The sequence below is a fragment of the Saccopteryx bilineata genome, chromosome 3 (genome assembly GCF_036850765.1).
Source record: "Saccopteryx bilineata isolate mSacBil1 chromosome 3, mSacBil1_pri_phased_curated, whole genome shotgun sequence".
Lineage (NCBI taxonomy): Eukaryota > Metazoa > Chordata > Mammalia > Chiroptera > Emballonuridae > Saccopteryx > Saccopteryx bilineata.
In genome coordinates this window covers 42212678-42232118 of record NC_089492.1, presented here as the reverse complement: position 1 = coordinate 42232118, position 19441 = coordinate 42212678, and the positions used below count along the sequence as shown (strand labels likewise).

Here is a 19441-nt window from a genome sequence, read left to right as displayed (position 1 = left end):
GACAGACAGGAATGGAGAGAGGTGAGAAGCATCAATCATTAGTTTTTCATTGTGCGTTGCAACACCTTAGTTGTTCATTGACTGCTCTCTCATATGTGCCTTGACCGTGGGCCTTCAGCAGACCGAGTAACCCCTTGCTGGAGCCAGTGACCTTGGGTTCAAGCTGGTGAGCTTTTTGCTCAAACCAAATGAGCCCGCGCTGAAGCTGGCAACCTCGAGGTCTCGAACCTGGGTCCTCTGCATCCCAGTCCGATGATCTATCCACTGCACCACCGCCTGGTCAGGCATGCTTTTTTTTTTTTTTTTTTTTTAATTTTTCTTAAGTGAGGAGTGGTAGACTCCCACATGCTCCCGACCAGGATCCACCTGGCAAGCTCACTAGGGGACAGTGCTCTGCCCATCGGGGCTGTTGCTCCATTGCAACCACAGCCATTCTAGCACCTGAGGTGGAGGTCATGGAGCAGTCCTCAGCGCCCGGGCCAACTTTGCTCTAATAGAGCCTTGGCTGCAGGAGGGGAAGAGAGAAATAGAGAGAAAGGAGAGGGGAAAGATTGGAGAAGCAAATGGGCGCTTCTCCTGTGTGCCCTGGTCAGGAATCGAGCCCAGGACTTCCATACACTGGGCTGATGCTCTACCACTGAGGCAACCAGTCAAGGACCAGGTCAATGCTTTATCTACTACACCATTGCAGGTTAGGCTCAGCCTATTTCTTTTTCTTTTTCTTTTTCTTTTTTTTTATTTGTAAATACTTTATTTTAATTTCTTTTTATATTTATTTATTTTTTAATAATTTTATTTTTTTAATGGGGTGGCATCAATAAATCAGGATACATATATTCAAAGATAACAAGTCCAGGTTATCTTGTCGTTCAATTATGTTGCATACCCATCACCCAAAGTCAGATTGTCCTCTGTCATCTTCTATCTTGTTTTCTTTGTGCCCCTCCCCCTCCCCCTTTCCCTCTCCCATTCCCCCCTCCCCCCTGTAACCACCACACTCTTATCAATGTCTCTTAGTTTCACTTTTATGTCCCACCTACGTATGGAATAATGCAGTTCCTGGTTTTTTCTGATTTACTTATTTCGCTTCGTATCATGTTATCAAGATCCCACCATTTTGCTTTAAATGTTCTGATGTCATCATTTCTTATGGCTGAGTAGTATTCCATAGTGTATATGTGTCACATCTTCTTTATCCAGTCATCTATTGACGGGATTTTTGGTTGTTTCCATGTCCTGGCCACTGTGAACAATGCTGCAATAAACATGGGGCTGCATGTGTCTTTACGTATCATTGTTTCTGAGTTTTTGGGGTATATACCCAGTAGAGGGATTGCTGGGTCATAAGGTAGTTCCATTTTCAGTTTTTTGAGGAACCACCATACTTTCTTCCATAATGGTTGTACTACTTTACAGTCCCACCAACAGTGAATGAGGGTTCCTTTTTCTCCACAGCCTCTCCAACATTTGCTATTACCTGTCTTGCTAATAATAGCTAATCGAACAGGTGTGAGGTGGTATCTCATTGCCGTTTTGATTTGCATTTCTCTAATAGCTAAAGAAGATGAGCATCTTTTCATATATCTGTTGGCCATTTGTATTTCTTCCTGGGAGAAGTGTCTGTTCATATCCTCTTCCCATTTTTTTATTGGATTGGTTGTTTGTTTGTTGTTGAGTTTTATGAGTTCTTTGTATATTTTGGATATTAGGCCCTTATCTGAGCTGTTGTTTGAAAATATCATTTCCCATTTAGTTGGCTTTCTGTTTATTTTGTTATCAGTTTCTCTTGCTGAGCAAAAACTTCTTAGTCTGATGTAGTCCCATTCATTAATTTTTGCCTTCACTTCTCTTGCCTGTGGAGTCAAATTCATAAAATGCTCTTTAAAACCCAGGTCCATGAGTTGAGTACCTATGTCTTCTTCTATGTACTTAATTGTTTCAGGTCTTATGTTTAGATCTTTGATCCATTTTGAGTTAATTTTTGTACAGGGGGAGAGACTGTAGTCCAGTTTCATTCTTTTGCATGTGGCTTTCCAGTTTTCCCAGCACCATTTATTGAAGAGGCTTTTTTTTCTCCATTGTGTGTTGTTGGCCCCTTTATCAAAAATTATTTGACTATATATATGTGGTTTTATTTCTGGACTTTCTATTCTGTTCCATTGGTCTGAGTGTCTATTTTTCTGCCAATACCATGCTGTTTTGATTGTCGTGGCCCTATAATAGAGTTTGAAGTCAGGTATTGTAATGCCCCCAGCTTCATTCTTTTTCTTTAGGATTGCTTTGGCTATTCGGGGTTTTTTATAGTTCCATATAAATCTGACGATTTTTTGCTCTATTTCTTTAAAAAACGTCATTGGAAGTTTGATGGGAATTGCATTAAATTTGTATATTGCTTTGGGTAATATAGCCATCTTGATTATATTTATTCTTCCTAGCCAAGAACATGGTATATTTTTCCATCTCATTATATCTTTTTCGATTTCCCTTAACAATGGTTTATAGTTTTCATTATATAAGTCCTTTACATTCTTTGTTATGTTTGTTCCTAAGTATTTTATTTTTTTGTTGCAATCGTGAAGGGGATTATTCTTTTGAGTTCGTTCTCAATTGTTTCGTTGTTGGCATATAGAAAGGCTATTGACTTCTGTATGTTAATTTTGTATCCTGCGACCTTACTGTGTTGACTTATTGTTTCTAGTAGTCTTTTTGTGGATTCTTTGGGGTTTTTGATGTATAGGATCATAGCATCTGCAAAAAGTGATACCTTTACTTCTTCTTTTCCGATATGGATGCCTTTTATTTCTTTGTCTTGTCTGATTGCTCTGGCTAGAACCTCTAGTACCACATTAAATAAGAGTGGAGAGAGTGGCTCAGCCTATTTCTAATACCTAAATCTATAAGACTGTTGAGTGATAATAGTACCACAGCATTGTGAAATTCTGCAGAACTTCAGAATTATTTAAAAAATGAAGTGTAGTTTTATGATCGATGTATTTTATTATATTTTGATTTAAAAAATTGTTAGTCCATGAATTATGCATGTAGCTAATAGGTGACGAGTAATATTTGATTAGTTACATAATAGTTTGTTTCCCAATCATAGAAAAAAGTTTAATTATTCTAACTTATTTTGAAAATAGGATCATCTCAAAAGGAGTTAATGGGTTTATCAATAAGACTGAAAGCACATATTGGAGGCAGAACCTATATTGTCTTTTTGTAGGGAAGCAGTTTTATGATGAGTGCTAAAATAATTATGGAAAAAGTTATCTTTGTTATTAAAAGGTCTGTGTGATTTTTTTCTTAGTATAATTAAAGTTAATCATTTGAGTTACAGACAGAATAATTTGATACACATTGCAATAACTTTTCAAATATTTTAAGGATCAGCTATAGAACTGCGCCGAAGAAAAATGCCAAAGTCTTCAGAAGATAAAGAGTCTGCCAAAGAAGAGAAAATTGATGACATTCTAGTTCCTGAAAGACCTCCAAAATGTAAGTTTAATATTTTAAATGTATAAAAATATTTTGTGAATAAAATGTGGTGTAACCAGTCAACTTATTAGGTTTTACTCTAGAACAGCCTCTAAGTCTCACTCATTTACCACAGACATTTATTTCTGATTAACATTACATGGCTGAAGGTTGGCTGATTTAGCTTTATGTGTCAAAGGAACAGCCCCTATATATGGGGCATGTGTTTCTTGTGGCCAAAGAAAAGAGCAGGCTAGCAGGCAGAGCCATGTGGTGCCTCTTAAAGTTTCTGCTGAACTGGCACACTGACACTTGCAGTTATATTTTATTGGCCCAAGGAAGACATATAATCAATCCAGAAAATGGAATTGGGAAAGTATACTCTTGACTACATGGAAACATTGCAAGTCATGGTGGACAGGGATGAATAATCTTTTTATAGGAAAGGACAAAATAATTTGGAATAATAGCAATCTACTGTATTTTGTCTTTTTGGTCATAAATATTTTCTTTTCTTTCTCAGACAAAATATATTTGCTACCTCCCCTACCCCAAAGAAGACACTCAGTCTTATCCAGTCATGGCATCAATCTCAAAGGCCAAGTTCTTATCTACATCAGGGTCCAGTATGACTCATTCTGATCCGGACATTTATAAATTAAAAAGACAAGTTATCTGCTTTGTGTCTGGGATCCCCAAGACCACACCCATGTTCTGAAATTAACTAGAAGGACTCACAGGTGTCAGAATAGAGTCATAGTCACAGCTCTGGTTTACTCTCATTTCTATGATTTACTACAGGGAACAATACAAATCAAAGTCAGTAAAGAGAAAAGGATTATGGGCTGAAGTTTGTAAGAAACTGGGTACAAGCTTCCAAAGTTTCTCTCCAAATGGAGTCACACAAGATGTTCTTAATTCTTTCAGCGTTTCAAATTTTAACATTGGTAGTCTTGTCTACCAGGGAAAGCTCATTAGTCATTCTGCTCAGGGTTTTGGTTTTTTTTTTTCTGAAGCTGGAAACGGGGAGAGACAGTCAGACAAGACAGACTCCCGCATGCGCCCAACAGGGATCCACCGGCACGCCCACCAGGGGGCGATGCTCTGCCCCTCCGGGGCGTCGCTCTGTTGCGACCAGAGTCACTCTAGTGCCTGGGGCAGAGGCCAAGGAGCCATCCCCAGCGCCCGGGCCATCTTTGCTCCAATGGAGCCTTGGCTGTGGGAAGGGAAGAGAGAGACAGAGAGGAAGGAGAGGGGGAGGGGTGGAGAAGCAGATGGGCGCTTCTCCTGTGTGCCCTGGCTTGGAATCGAACCCGGGACTTCTGCACGCCAGGCCGACGCTCTACCACTGAGCCAACCGGCCAGGGCCCTCAGGGTTTTTAATGGCAGCTGGTCTTGTACCTTCTGCCTACTCCATACCAAAATTCTAGACTCCCAGAAGGAAAGTAGTAGCATGAACCACATTAAATTTTTTTTGTTTTTTGTTTTTTTTGGACAGAGACAGAGAATCAGAGAGAGGGATAGATAGGGACAGACAGACAGGAAGGTAGAGAGATGATAAGCATCAGTTCTTCATAGCAGCATCTTAGTTGTTTGTTGATTGCTTGTTCATTGATTGCTTTCTCTTGATCGGGGGCTACAGCAGAGCAAGTGACCCCTTGCTCAAACCAGTGACCTTGGGTTCAAGCCAGTGACCTTAGGCTTCAAGCCAGTGGCCTTCGGGCTCAAGCCAGCGACCATGGGGCCATGTCATTGATCCCACGCTCAAGCCAATGACCCCTCACTCAAGCTGGTGTGTCTGTGCTCAAGCTGGATGAGCCCGTGCTCAAGCCAGCAACCTCAGGGTTTCGAACCTGGGTCCTCCGCGTCCCATTCCGACGCTCTACCGACTGCGCCACTGCCTGATCGGGCTGAACCACATTGTTTGTACAAACAACTTAGGTAGAGTAAACAGCTTTTATCAGTTAAAGAATGTTGGAAACCCTCCTGAAATCCAAGTTCCCAGATACCAGCCAAGAGTCTGTCTACCTTGCAAGCAGGTCTTTCTTAGCAAAGCAATTACAGGCTTGCTATGTTAATTTTTTTCTGTACATGCCCCCGTTCCCAATATACATGTTTTCTATTATATATATTGGACAGGGATAAGATAACCAAAAAATAAATGCTTTCATTCAGAAAGAGAAAGAATGAGACACGTCAACCACTGGTCCATAGCAATTCTGAAATCCTACTAAGTAAATAGGAGGCCTCAGTACTGTGGGGTGGGGGATTTTATTTTTAAAGCTTTTATTTATTGATTTTAGGAGAGGAAAAATAGCAGGGGGTGGGGTGAAGGAACAGGAAGCATCAACTCATAGTAGTTGCTTCTTGTATGTACCTCAATCTGGCAAGCCTGGGGTTTCAAATCAGCAATCTCAGAATTCCAGGTCAGTGCTTTATCTACTGCGCCACCACAGGTTAGGTGGAATGTTTCTTGATTAGGCCTCAATTGTTTTCCTTGGGAGTAGGTTTCCAGTTTATTGTTCTCTGTGGCTTCTCTCTGGAGATTCTTGCTTTTGAACTATATCTAAAGATAGCTTTAGAGAATATTTCATTCTCGAGAATTGAACAGCTTTCTCAAATTGTTTACTGTCCATACTGAGTTGAGAGCCTGTTTATAAATATTTGCTCAAATAAGATAAAGGCAATAGGTCATCTACAGATTTAATCAGAGGCTAGCATGGAGAAAACTTTTTTGGGAGCTGGAAAAATAATCATAATAAACAGTGACAGAACATTTTATAAAACTTTCCTGTGAATAGTTACAATTTTAATACTAACTTCTTATTATTTTATGTAACCAGATTGCAAGGCAGTGTTATTATAGTGTCTTGGTTGTCAGCTGCATTTGATTACAGGAAAGAGATGAATTTAGAACAGAATTGGCTTATTTGCAGGCAGGCAGGAAGAGGAATATAGAGAATCCAAAATTTTGGGGACTTGGATTGAAGTTAGAACTGTGTGCCTTCATATGGGAGTTGATGCTTCCTGCTCCCCCCCCTTCTCTATAATAAATAAAAAATAAAAAATAAAAAAAAAGAACTGTGTGCCTTTTTCAACCAGGAAATAAATAGAATTGGGAAATACTTGTAAGTAACAAAGGTTGAGTAAGAAATATTATTAGGGAAATGACCAAATCAAGGGCATGGCTTTCACACAATTTATTCAAATGTATGAATGGATTAAGGTAGTTTCTAATAAGCTGGACAAAGCACTCAGGGCAAAAGAACAAAGGATGTGGTTGCACAAAAGCTTGATAAGCTCAAAATACATGTAGTGAATGAAACCTTTGAGAGAGACATGTAGAAAAAAATTACCTGACCTGTGGTGGCAAAGTGGATAAAGCGTCAACCTGGAATGCTGAGGTGGAACACTGAGGTCGCTGGTTCAAGACTCTGGGCTTGCCCAGTCAAGGCACATATGAAGCAACTACAAGCTCCCCACTCCTCTTCCCACCTATCTCTACCCCTCTCCTCTCTCAAACATCAATAAATTAAATCTTTGAAAAAGAAAAAATTGTGGTTATAGTGTCTGACCTGTGGTGGCACAGTGAATAAAGCGTCAACTTGAAATGCTTAGGTCACAGTTTCGAAACCCTGGGCATTCCCGGTCAAGCCACACATGAGAAGCAACTACTAGATGAATGCTTCCCACTACTCCCCCCACTTTCTCTCTCTCTCTCTCTCTTCTCTCTCTAAAATCAATGAATAAAAATTTGTGGGTGTAGTTGGAATATGGAGCTGACTGGAATCAAATAAGCAAAAAGCCAACAAAATTGTTCTTTTCTTTGCAAAAATGAGTAATTTAATTTTTTCAAATTAAGATATAATTAACATAACTTAGAATCTTAGATGTTTAATTAAATGAGCTTTGACACTTAAATACAGCTGAAACAAGATATAGAACATTTCTGTCGTCCCAGAAAGTTCCTTTGTATCTCTTTCCAGTAGGTTTCCGTTGTACCCCCCAAGATGACTACTCTTCTTATATTTTTAGTATTGATTAACTTTGAATATATAGAATTTCATATAAATGAAATCATACAACATGTGTGCTTTTGTGTCTGGATTCTTTCACTTAACATAATATGTTGTCCTATATAATGATTCTGAGATTCTTTCATGTTGCTATAATTGCCTATTCCTTATCTTTTTGTTAGACAACGTGAATAGTTTCCAGTATTTACCTATTATGAATAAGGCTACTGTGAACATACTTGTACACATCTTTTTGTAGACATCTGTTTTTATATCTCTTAGGTAAATACATATGAGAATTGCTACCTAAGCTTGTGAGAGAGACATACTATCAAAAGAATTGCCAGCCTAGAATAAAACACAGCTATTTAGGTCGTTTTGTTGCGGGTTTTTTTATATTTGTTTATTTACTTATTTATTTTAGAGATAGAGGAATGGAGAGAGAAATATTGATTTGTTGTTCCATTTACTTATACATTCATTGGTTGATTATTATTACTATTTTTTTTGTGACAGAGACAAAGAGAGGGACAGTTAGGGACAGAGAGACAGGAAGGGAGAGAGATGAGAAGCATCAGTTCTTCATTATAGCACCTTAGTTGTTCATTGAGTGCTTTCTCATATGTGCCTTGACCATTGGCTACAGCCGACCAAGTGACCCCTTGCTTACACCAATGACTTTGGGCTCAAGCTGGTGAGCCTTACTCAAACCAGATGAGCCCACATTCAAGATGTTGACCTTGGGGTTTCGAACCTGGGTCCTCGGCGTCCCAGTCCGATGCTCTATCCACTGCACTTCCACATGGCCAGGCTCATTGGTTGATTCTTGTATGTGTCCTGACCCAGGATCAAGTCTGCAACCTTGGCATATTTGGAAGATGCTCTAACTGAGCTACCCGGCCGGAGCCATTCAGGTCTGAAAATGATATATAATTCCCTAACTTTCTTAATGCAGGAAGCAGGCTCTTAGAAGGATATTTTTCTTAAGAAGTGAGTCTGTTTGTTTTGTCTGTGGGGGAAGTGAATATTTGATTAATATGACAGACACTAGTGGACCCTTTTATTGCTCCCAAATGTTTGCTCCCTTCCCTGAAAATAGGTTATACTTTTCCCATTTTCATGTGATTTGGAGTCTCTCTCTAAAGTATACTTTCCTACCCTGTTATCAGCCTTGTCATTATGACTTGTCTGGGCCAGAAGAATGTGAGTAGAAGTAGCAGTGTACTAGTTCTGACCAGAAAGTGTAAGAGGCATTGTATGATTCTGCCTGTTCTCTTCTTCTCCTGTTATGAGAACAACATATCCCAAATAAGCAATGATCCCAGTCTGGAACTCTGAAGACGATACAAGGAGAAGAGGCACAGCTAATTTGAAGTCTGGAATGAGGTGGAAAGTTACTACTTACTACCTGAAACCCAAAAGTAACAAGATTGAGAAATAAACCTTTATTTTATAAGGCACTGATAGTTGGGGTCACTTTTTTTTTTTAATGATAGTAAAGCTAACTAATAGAGTGGTCACTTAAAGCATTTGGAAAAATACAGGATAAGAAAGGTAATTAAACAATCCAGATATAGCTACTAAGAAATAGTATTTTAACTGTAACTATAAAAATATATTTAGGATATAAAATGTACAAAATAGATAAAAGTATAATAAGAATAAAATGTATGAATAATTCCAATAGATACAACTACTCTTAAAATTTTGACAAATAGCCCTGGCCGGTTGGCTCAGTGGTAGAGCATCAGCCTGGCATGCAGAAGTCCCGGGTTTGATTCCCGGCCAGGGCACACAGGAGAAGCGCACATCTACTTCTCCACTCCTCCCCCTCTCCTTCCTCTCTGTCTCTCTCTTCCCCTCCCGCAGCAAGGCTCCATTGGAGCAAAGATGGCCCGGGCGCTGGGGATGGCTCCTTGGCCTCTGCCCCAGGCACTAGAGTGGCTCTGGTCGCGACAGAGCGACACCCCGGATGGGCAGAGCATCGCCCTCTGGTGGGCAGAGCGTCGCCCCCTGGTGGGCGTGCCGGGTGGGTCCTGGTTGGGCACATGCGGGAGTCTGTCCGACTGTCTCTCCCAGTTCCAGCTTCAGAAAAATACAAAAAATACAAAAAAAATTTTTTGACAAATATTACTTACATTCTTTTCATCATACGTTTGCTTTTTGTGAAATTAAATACTACATTTCTTAACATGTCATTAGCTTTTTCCTGTGCTTTAAATATTACTTAATTATGCCCTATATAATTGATATTAACATTTATGTAGTGTTCTTTTTCTTTTTTGGTGCATAATCAGCATTTTACTAATGAAGGCACTGGAGCACATAGAAGTTAACTGATTAGACTGTTTTATGATGAACAGAACTTAATTGGAAGTTAGATTGTTTATATTTTAGTTTTCCAATAAAAATGATAAATTTCTGCCTGACCTGTGGTGGCACAGTGTATAAAGCGTCGACCTGGAAATGCTGAGGTCACCGGTTCGAAACCCTGGGCTTGCCTGGTCAAGGAACATATGGGAGTTGATGCTTCCAGCTCCTCTCCACCTTCTCTCTCTCTCTCTCTCTCTCTCTCTCCTCTCTCTCTCCCTCTCTGTCTCTCTCTCTCCCTTTCTCTCTCCTCTCTAAAATGAATAAAAAAAATTTTTTTTAAATGATAAATTTCTAAGGCAATAATTACCAGGGTCAGGGTCCCAAGCTCTTTATTTTTTTCTAAAATATGTCAACTTATGTCAAACACTGATAGCTTGATTCCATCTTTTACTCTTTGTAAAAAACTTTCAGAAAGAAAATATTTAATATGAACGTCAGGCATTTATATAGAGATGCTCCTTAACTTACAGTGGGGTAATATCCCATCAACCCATCTTAAGTTGGAAATATCATAACTAGAAAATTCATCACTGTAGATCGTCAGTTGTTTACCCTCATCACATGTCTGACTGGGAGCTGTGGCTCTTCTGCTGTCCAGCATTGCAAGAGAGTATCATACCACGTATCTCTAGCTCAGGGGAAAAAATCAAAATTTAAAATTTGAAGTACAATTTCTACTGAATGTGTATCACTTTCACACCATTCTAAAGTCAAGAAATTGTAAATAGAAATATGTGTCTGTATAAGACTTAGTTGAATATATTCTACTAATAGCACTTACTAATTAGGATTAGTTTGCTGTTGTCTAAGATTCAATAAAATAAAAAACACTGAAAAGATCCACGTTTAGAAACTTTGAAGAACTTTGTCGAGCTGCTGCCACAGGTAAGTTTTTTTATTATTTTTTACTGAGATCTTACTATCTTCCAGGCCAGATGCTTTACACATGCTATTGGAAACAGTAATTTAAAAAAAAAAAATTTTTTTTTAAATGTTCTCTGTTGCCTTTTTTTGGTCTTTATTTTTTTCTATTTTTTAAGTCTTTCATTTTTATTGAATCCAGAGAGAGGAAGGGGGGTAAGGGGAAGACAGAAGCATCAATCTGTTTCTGAATGTGCCCCGGCCAAGGACCGAACCAGCCACCTCTGCATTGCAGGACAATGCTCCAGCCAAGCGAGCCATCCAGCCAGGGCAAAAAAATTTTTTGTTATGCTCATAGTAATATTTGATTTATTGAGTAGTGTTTTCAACCATTTTGAATATAATTCATATTAATTGAGTGATATCTTACTAGTCCTTAATGTCTCTAGTATACTGTGCAAACTAATATTTATGAAATAATGTTCTGAAAATAGGTAATGTCCTGAAAATAGGTAAGATTTTAGTTTAGCTAAACTAGCAAATCAACAAGTTGATTTTTTGTGTGTGTATTTTTCTGAAGTGAGAAGCGGGGAGGCAGAGAGACAGACTCCCACATGCACCCAAGCGGGATCCACCCGGCATGCTCACTAGGGGGCAATGCTCTGCCCATCTGGGGCATTGCTCCATTGCAACCAGAGCCATTCTAGCGCCTGAGGTGAGGCCATGGAGCCATCCTCAGCGCCTAGGCCAACTTTTGCTCCAGTGGAGCCTTGGCTGTGGAAGGGGAAGAGAAAGATAGAGAGAAAGGAAAGGGAGAAGGGTGGAGAAGCAGATGGGCACTTCTCCTGTGTGTCTTGGCCAGGAATCGAACCTGGGACTTCCACGTGCCAGGCCGACGCTCTACCACTGAGCCAACTGGCCAGGGATGATTTTTTTTTGAGAGAGAGAGAAAGGAAGACAAACAGGAAGGGAGAGAGAGAGAATGAGAAGCATTAACTCGTAATTGGTTTCACTTTAGTTGTGCATTGATTGCTTCCTAGAGAGGAAGGAGAGAGAGAGTGAGAAGCATCAACTCATAGTTGCTTTTACTTTAGTTGCACATTGAGCTTCTCGTATGTGACTTGATGGGCCTGACAGTGTCCCCTTGGTCAAGCAAATGTCCTTGGGTTTTTATGCCAGTGACAGATGGGCTCAAAATGGCGAATTGTGGGATTGTGTGGACAGTTCCCTTGCTCAATCCAGCGACCTCATACTGATGAGCCTGAACTCAGAGCTAGCAAATGCAGGGTTTTGAATCAGTGACCTCAGTGTTCTGGGTTGACACTTTGTCCTCTTCACCATCACTGGTCAGGCCAACAAGTTGATTTTTATAAACTTTCAGTCATTAAGTAACAGAGCGCTGGGCTTTGGGCCCTTCAACCCGTACTTATACATAATCTTTTTTTTTTAATTGTATATTTAATCTTAATAGCTATAGCAGGACTAAATCATTCTGTGTGTAGAAAATCCAAATTAATTTTGTTATTTAATCAAGAAGTTGTTATATATGTAACTGTTATATATGATCTTTTAAATACATAATCAACAAAAGTCATTGAATTGTACACTTTAAATATCTATAGTTTGACCCTGGCCAGTTGACTCAATGGATAGAACATCAGCCTGGTGTATGGACATTCCAGGTTCAATTCCCATTGGGGCATATAGGAGAAGTAAACATCTTCTCTTCCCTTTCCCCCTTTCTTCCCTCTTCCCCTCCCACAGCCAGTGGCTCGATGGGTTTGAGCATAGGCCACGGGGTGCTGAGGCTAGCACCCAGGTCTGAGCATTAGTCTCAGGCACTAAAAATAGCTCAGTTGATTTGAACATTGACCCTAGACAGGAGTTGCTGGGTAGATCCCAGTTGGGGCACATGTGGGAGTCTGTCTCACTTTCTTCCCTCTTCTCACTGAAAAAAAATGTCTGTAGTTTATAGTATCTAAATTATTCCTCAATAAAGAAAAAAGTTGATAAGGAGAACATATCAGTAGTAATTCTGAATGAACCTGTTTTTTCTTTAAATATTTGGTAGTACATTTCACTTACTCCTTTTTTAAGTTAATAGATGTTTTTTAAGTTAATAGATTTTAATTTTAAAAATATGTTCAATTTATAGAAGAAATGAGCAGATAGGTTCAGAGTTCTCGTGTTACCATACCCCCACCACACAAACACAGTTTTCCTTTTATTATTTAATATTACTGTGGTACATTTGTTACAATTAATAAGCCAATGTTGATACATTATTTTAAACCAAAATCCATATTTTATTCATATTTTCTTAGTTTTTACCTAATGTCCTTTTTCTGTTCCAGGATCCCATCCAGAAGACATTACATTTAGTTGTCATATCTTCTTATTCTCCTCTGGGCTGTGACAGTTTCTCAGGCTTTCCTTGTTTTTGAGGACCTAGTCAGTGTTGAGGAGTATTTGTCAGGTATATTGTAGGATGCTCGTCTATTGGACTTTGCTGTTTTTCACAGGATTAGACTAGGTTGATGGGTTTTGGGGAGGAAAACCACAGAGTTAGAATGCCATTTCATCATGTCATATGAAGCGTACATACTACCTTTTGATTACTTTTTTTTAATAGAAGTTTATAAATATAGATATCATCTACATCTGATTACTTTTAATATGCTTTTTCAGATGTATTATTTCAGCGCTTTGCAAAGATTTTCATTGGCTGTCTTGCAGCAGTTACTAGTGGTATGATGTATGCTCTGTATTTGTCAGCATACCATGAACGGAAATTCTGGTTTTCCAACAGGCAGGTAAGAAGAAAGACTTTTAAGCATATGAAAGTTATTTTAGTATTTAATATTAGTTTAAGTAATGTGCTTTCTAGGTAGGCAAAAATCTATGTGTGATAGTGCTTTCTTATTTATAGCCATTAAAAACAAAATGATGTAAAAGCTGTTTTGAAAACACTCACAGTATCAACCTTGAAAATTTTAATAGAATTTTTTTAAGGCCATAGAATAGCGACTGTGAGGGTGCTTTTCTTCATGTAATTAATTTATCAGGGACTTTGGTGGCAGTGAAATGGTTTGGAATTTAGTCAGCTCTTTAGTTTTCAGAAACAATCTGTCAAAATTTCAGCATCAAAATATACATATTTTTTTTATTGATTGATTTTTAGATAGAGGAAAAGGGTGGGGGAGAAGTGGTAAGCATCAGCTCGCAGTAGTTGCTTTCTATATGTGCCTTGACCAGGCATGCCCAGGGTTTTGTTTTTTTTATTTTTATTATTATTATTTTTTTTTGTATTTCTTTGAAGTTGGAAACGGGAAGGCAGTCAGACAGACTCCCACATGCACCCGACCGGGATCCACCTGGCATGCCCACTAGGGGGCGATGCTCTGCCCATCCGGGGCGTTGCTCTGTTGCGACCAGAGCCATTCTAGTGCCTGAGGCAGAGGCTATGGAGCCATCCTCAGCGCCCAGGCCAACTTTTGCTCCAATGGAGCCTTGGCTGTGGGAGGGTAAGAGAGAAACAGAGAGGAAGGAGAGGGGGAGGAGTGGGGAAGCAAATGGGCGCTTCTCCTGTGTGCCCTGGCCGGGAATCGAACCTGGGACTCCTGCATGCCAGGCTGATGCTCTACCACTGAGCCAACCGGCCAGGGCCAAGCCCAGGGTTTTGAACCTGCAACCTCAGTGTTCCAGGTTGACACTTTATCCACTGTGCCACCACAGGTCAGGCCCAAAATATATTTTTATATTACATGATTAGAATGGTTTTTTTGAGGAGGAATGACTAACAAGCATAACAGTATTTACTGAGATGTTGCTTCATATTAGTATGTTCAGTGTTTGGTTTTAAGTCATGTCTATTCCACAGACTCTTTAATCACTGTAATTCATAATTCATTTGGCTTTTGATAAGTTTGTTTTTAGCTTACTGTCATAATCAGATATATCTGTATTATGCATTGACAATGTTCATGGTGTTACCATTTGACTCTAAAGAGGTTTTTTTGTTTTGTTTTAGCCCAAACTGTTCTGTTGTTGTTCTTATTTTTGAGCAAGTAGTCACATTGACTAAATATTTGTAAGCCATTGATTTACCTAGTACCACCAAAACATTTAACTGAAAAATCACATATATTGGTTTGACAAAAGCTGTTATTATAGCATATCCTGTTTCTTTAAAAATATTATGCATATTAACTGTTAGTGGTTCTCAATACTGGATGTACAATAGAGTCATCTGGGAGCTTTCAAAATATAACCTCTCTAACAGATTTGTAGATGGAGGGGAGGTGGAGTATCTAGGTTCAGTATTGAACAAAATATTTCTAAGTGATTCCATGTGTAGGCAGCATTGAGAACAACAACTCAATGTTGACAATATAGAGAGAGCTGCAACTCGCTCTTGAGTTGGCCTGCCTCCACTCAGATGTGCACTTTGTGCTTCTTTCATAGTAGTGCCCTCGCCCTGGCCTCTTTCTTTTTCTTTACCTGAATAAAACTTGCTGTATTCTCAAAGAAAAATAAAAGAGGAAGAATAAAGAAGGAAGGAAGAAAGAGAAAGAAAGAAAATTATAGAAGACATTTACCAAGAACATTGTTTTTCAAAGTATTGTGTAAGAGCCAGGAGCATTATCTGCGAGCGTTTTTAGAATTGTGGATTCTCAGCTCTACTTTTAATTGGAATATACATTTTAATACAATTTCTAGGAGTTTCATGTGCACATTAAATCTAAGAAACACTGATTAGTGTTTACACCTTTGAAATCTTAGAAATAAATCTCTTTCCATTTACAAATCATTTTTAAGGAAATATATTTAGATTAATATGCTCTAAATGAGAAAAAAGTATTCACTGGTCAAATACATCTGGGAAAGATTTCCTCTTGGACAGTCACAATGTGTAATATATACTGAAATTCTGAAATTTCTTGCAGTAAAAATACCCATTTAACTTTAGCCTTTTGCAAAATTTAACTGTAGGATTCTTGCTCGGTATCATCCATTATATCTTAGGAAGTCCTGTTGATCAAACTTTGAGGAAATTGCTCTGATAGCTTTTGTTTTTGTATTAATTTTTAATATTATGCATGAAAATAAATTTATTTATTTATGTTTAATTTAAAAAAATTTTTATTACAGAGACAGAGAGAATCAGAGAGAGGAATAGATAGGGACAGACAGACAGGAACGGAGAGAGATGAGAAGCATCAATTATCAGTTTTTCATTGCAACACCTTAGTTGTTCATTGATTGCTTTCTCATATGTGCCTTGACCGTGGGGCTACAGCAGTCCGAGTAACCCCTTACTTGAGCCAGCGACTTTGGGTCCAAGCTGGTGAGCTTTTGCTCAAACCAGATGAGCCCACGCTCAAGCTGGCAACCTCGGGGTCTCAAACCTGGGTCCTGTGCATCCCAGTTCGATGCTTTATCCACTGCACCACCGCCTGGTCAGGCGAAAATAAATTTCATTTTAAAAGATAGATTTTTGTAATTTCCATCCAACCCCTCCCCTTTGGCATCCATCAGCCTGTTCTCTGTATCTGTGGATCTGTTTGTTTTGTTTTATTTTTTTAGATTCCACATATAAGCTAAATCATACAGTATTTGTCTTTCTCTTCTGACCTATCACTTAGCATAGTACTCTAGATCCATCTATGTTGTCACAAATGGCAAGTGGCCATATGTAGAAGTGGCCTCTGTAGACGTGTGCTGGGTTATTCTGGCAGTCTTGTAGGAACCCAGCTGGTGCTTATGGTTTTCAGAGCAGTGGCATATGCATCAGGACCAGCTCTAGGTGGGATGGCCAGATGCATGTAGTAATGCCCTACTGATCCTGCTTGCTCCCTTCGTCCTGGGGCGAAACTGGGTTTAGTTGATGAGTCTGGGAACATGCTACAGCAACCTTGCAGGTAGGCCAGAGCACCTGGATAGAGTCCCTTCCTACTTTGTAGATTTAGAGGGGTCATTGACAATGGCACTCACCAGCACCTAAGGTTTTCTAGTCTTCTCTTTTCATTTCTTTCTCTTGTTCAGAAGCTGTTCAATCAGTCTTCAGTTGTCTTACAGGAGTAATTGCTCTCTATATACATGTATATTAGAGTTTGCTCATGGGAGTGGGAGAGCTCAGAGCTCAGCATCCTTCTGTGCAGCTACCTCTCTAAAAGATTGTAGAGTTATGAAAGCCTGACTCAGCAGGAAAGCACAAGGGTTCTTGGTTCTCTGTAGCCTAATTTTCTGAATTTTAAGATTTACTTCTATTTCTAGAAAGTCATTTGAAAAGCACTGCTTAATTGTCTGCTGCTATTGAAAAGTACTATTAACGGCTTGTTGTAATACACAGGGAAGTGTAATAGCAATAGAAAATTCTACTTTCTTGTTAAACTTAACTTTTTATTATGGACTTCTAACATCTCAACCATTATTTTTTATTATCTGCCTTATTATTTTAGTAGTTCTAGGACATTTCTTTTGGTTTTCCTTCCAGATTTTCCTTATATATAATAGGTAAATGACTTAACAAGTTATAATCCATTTTCAACCTTAGATGTTTTATTAAAATGACTTCCAGATTATTAAAAAGTTTAACCTTATTAACATGGTCACTAGTGAATGAAGGGAAATTCATATATATCTTTGATTAAAAAGATAAATAAATAACATTAGTTTAGAAAATGAGAGAGAAGGAAGATAGAAGTTGAAATTTAGGATGCTGGTATTTACATAATCGTTGTATTTTCTTTTAGGAGCTTGAACGGGAAATCACATTCCAGGGTGACAGTGCCATATATTACTCTTATTATAAAGATATGTTAAAGGCACCCTCATTTGAAAGAGGTATGAAAACTACATTTGTATTTTTAATTACAATATTTTTCTAAAGTAAAACATTGTTCTGTTTTGGAACCTTTGAATATGGAGATTTGTCTCAGAATATAGGTACTGCTCTTTCTTTTTTTAAATCATTTTTTATTTTTCAATTACAGTTGACATATATGATATTATTATTATTTTAGTTTCAGGTATATACCCCAATGATTAGACATTCCATAACTTGACACTACACATATTTATTAAAATATTATGGACTCTATTCCCTATGCTGTGCTTTACATTTTCATGACTGTTCTGTAACACCCAATTTGTACTTCTTAATCCTCACCTTTTCACCCATCCCCCAACTCCTCTCCCATCTAGCAACTGTGAGAATGTTCTCTGTATCTATGGATTTGTTTCTGTTCTGCTTGTTCATTTATTTTGTTTTTTAGATTCAATTGTTGATAAACTTATTGCCATTTTATTGTTCATATTTTTTATCTTTTTGTCTTAGAGAAAATACTGGTTTGGTGATGATGAATTCCTTTAGTTTTTTCTTATCTGGCAAGCTCTTTATCTGTTCTTTGATTCTAAATAATAGTTTTGCTGGGTAGAGTAATCTTGGTTGTAGGTCTTTGTTTTTCATCACTTTGAATATTTTTTGCCATTCCCTTCTGGCTTGTAAAGTTTTTGTTGAGAAATCAGCCGACAGTCTAATGGGAGCTCCCTTGTAGATAACTAACTGCTTTTCTTTTGCTGCTTTTAAGATTCTCTTTGTCTTTGCCTGTCCAGGCTGTGGCACAGTGGATAGAGCGTCAGACTGGGATGCAGAGGACCCAGGTTTGAAATTCTGAGGTTGCTGGCTTGAATGTGGGCTCACCAGCTTGAGCATGGGGTCGCTGGCTTGAGCAAGGGGTCACTCGCTCTGCTGTATCTCCCCAGTCAAGGCACATATGAGAAAGCAATCAATGAACAACTAAGGTGCTGCAATGGAGAATTGATGCTTCTCATCTTTCTCCCTTCCTGCTTGTCTGTCTCTATCTGTCCCTCTCTCTGTCTCTGTCACACACACACACACCCACGCACACACAAAAAATTCTCTTTGTCTTTAACTTTTTGCATTTTAATTATGATGTGTCTTGGTATAAGCCTCTTTGGGTACATCTTATTTGGGACTCTCTGTACTCTCTGGGCTTGTATGTCTAGTTCATTCACCAAATTAGGGAATTTTTCTGTCATTAAATTTTCAAATAAGTTTTCAATTTCTTGCTCTCTGTCTTCCTCTTCTGGCATTCTCATGATATGAATTTTTGTATGCTTGAAGTTGTCCTAGAGGCTCCTTAAACTGTCTTCATTTTTGGGAGTTCATTTTTTATTTTGCTGTTATAATTGGATGTTTTTTCTTCTTTATGTTCCAAATCGCTGATCTGATTCTTGGCTTCATCTACTCTATTATAGATTCCCTTTAAATTATTCTTAATTTCTCTTAGTGTAGCCTTCATTTCTGACTGGGCCTTTTTTATGCTGTTAAGGTTTTCAGTAAGTTAACTGAGCATCCTTATAACCATTATTTTGAACTCTGCATCTAGTAGATTGCGTGTCTTCATTTTGTTAATTCTTTTTTTTTTTTACAGAGACAGAGTGAGTCAGAGAGAGGGATAGACAGGGACAGACAGACAGGAACGGAGAGAGATGAGAAGAATCAATCATTGGTTTTTCATTGCGCGTTGCAACACCTTAGTTGTTCATTGACTTCTTTCTCATATGTGCCTTGACCGCGGGCCTTCAGCAGACCAAGTAACCCCTTGCTGGAGCCAGCGACCTTGGGTTCAAGCTGGGGGGCTTTTGCTCAAACCAGATGAGCTCGTGCTCAGGCTGGCGACCTCGGGGTC

At 38.7% G+C, this 19441-nt stretch overlaps 1 protein-coding gene across 9 annotated transcripts in view; it reads left to right on the top strand.

The window, feature by feature from the left end:
* DPY19L4 (dpy-19 like 4) overlaps window positions 1-19441 on the top strand; it is a 101274-nt gene that overhangs the window by 9690 nt on the left and 72143 nt on the right. For 6 of the 9 annotated variants that reach the window (XM_066266040.1, XM_066266038.1, XM_066266036.1 and 3 more), the window contains exons 2-4: window positions 3385-3495; window positions 13413-13537; window positions 17480-17570. In XM_066266040.1, coding sequence (XP_066122137.1) covers window positions 3385-3495; window positions 13413-13537; window positions 17480-17570 — 327 coding nt within the window. Of the gene's footprint in view, window positions 1-3384; window positions 3496-10673; window positions 10749-12348; window positions 12437-13412; window positions 13538-17479; window positions 17571-19441 lie in introns of those variants that run through there. The other 3 variants (XM_066266039.1, XM_066266034.1, XM_066266041.1) reach the window with 3 other exon arrangements.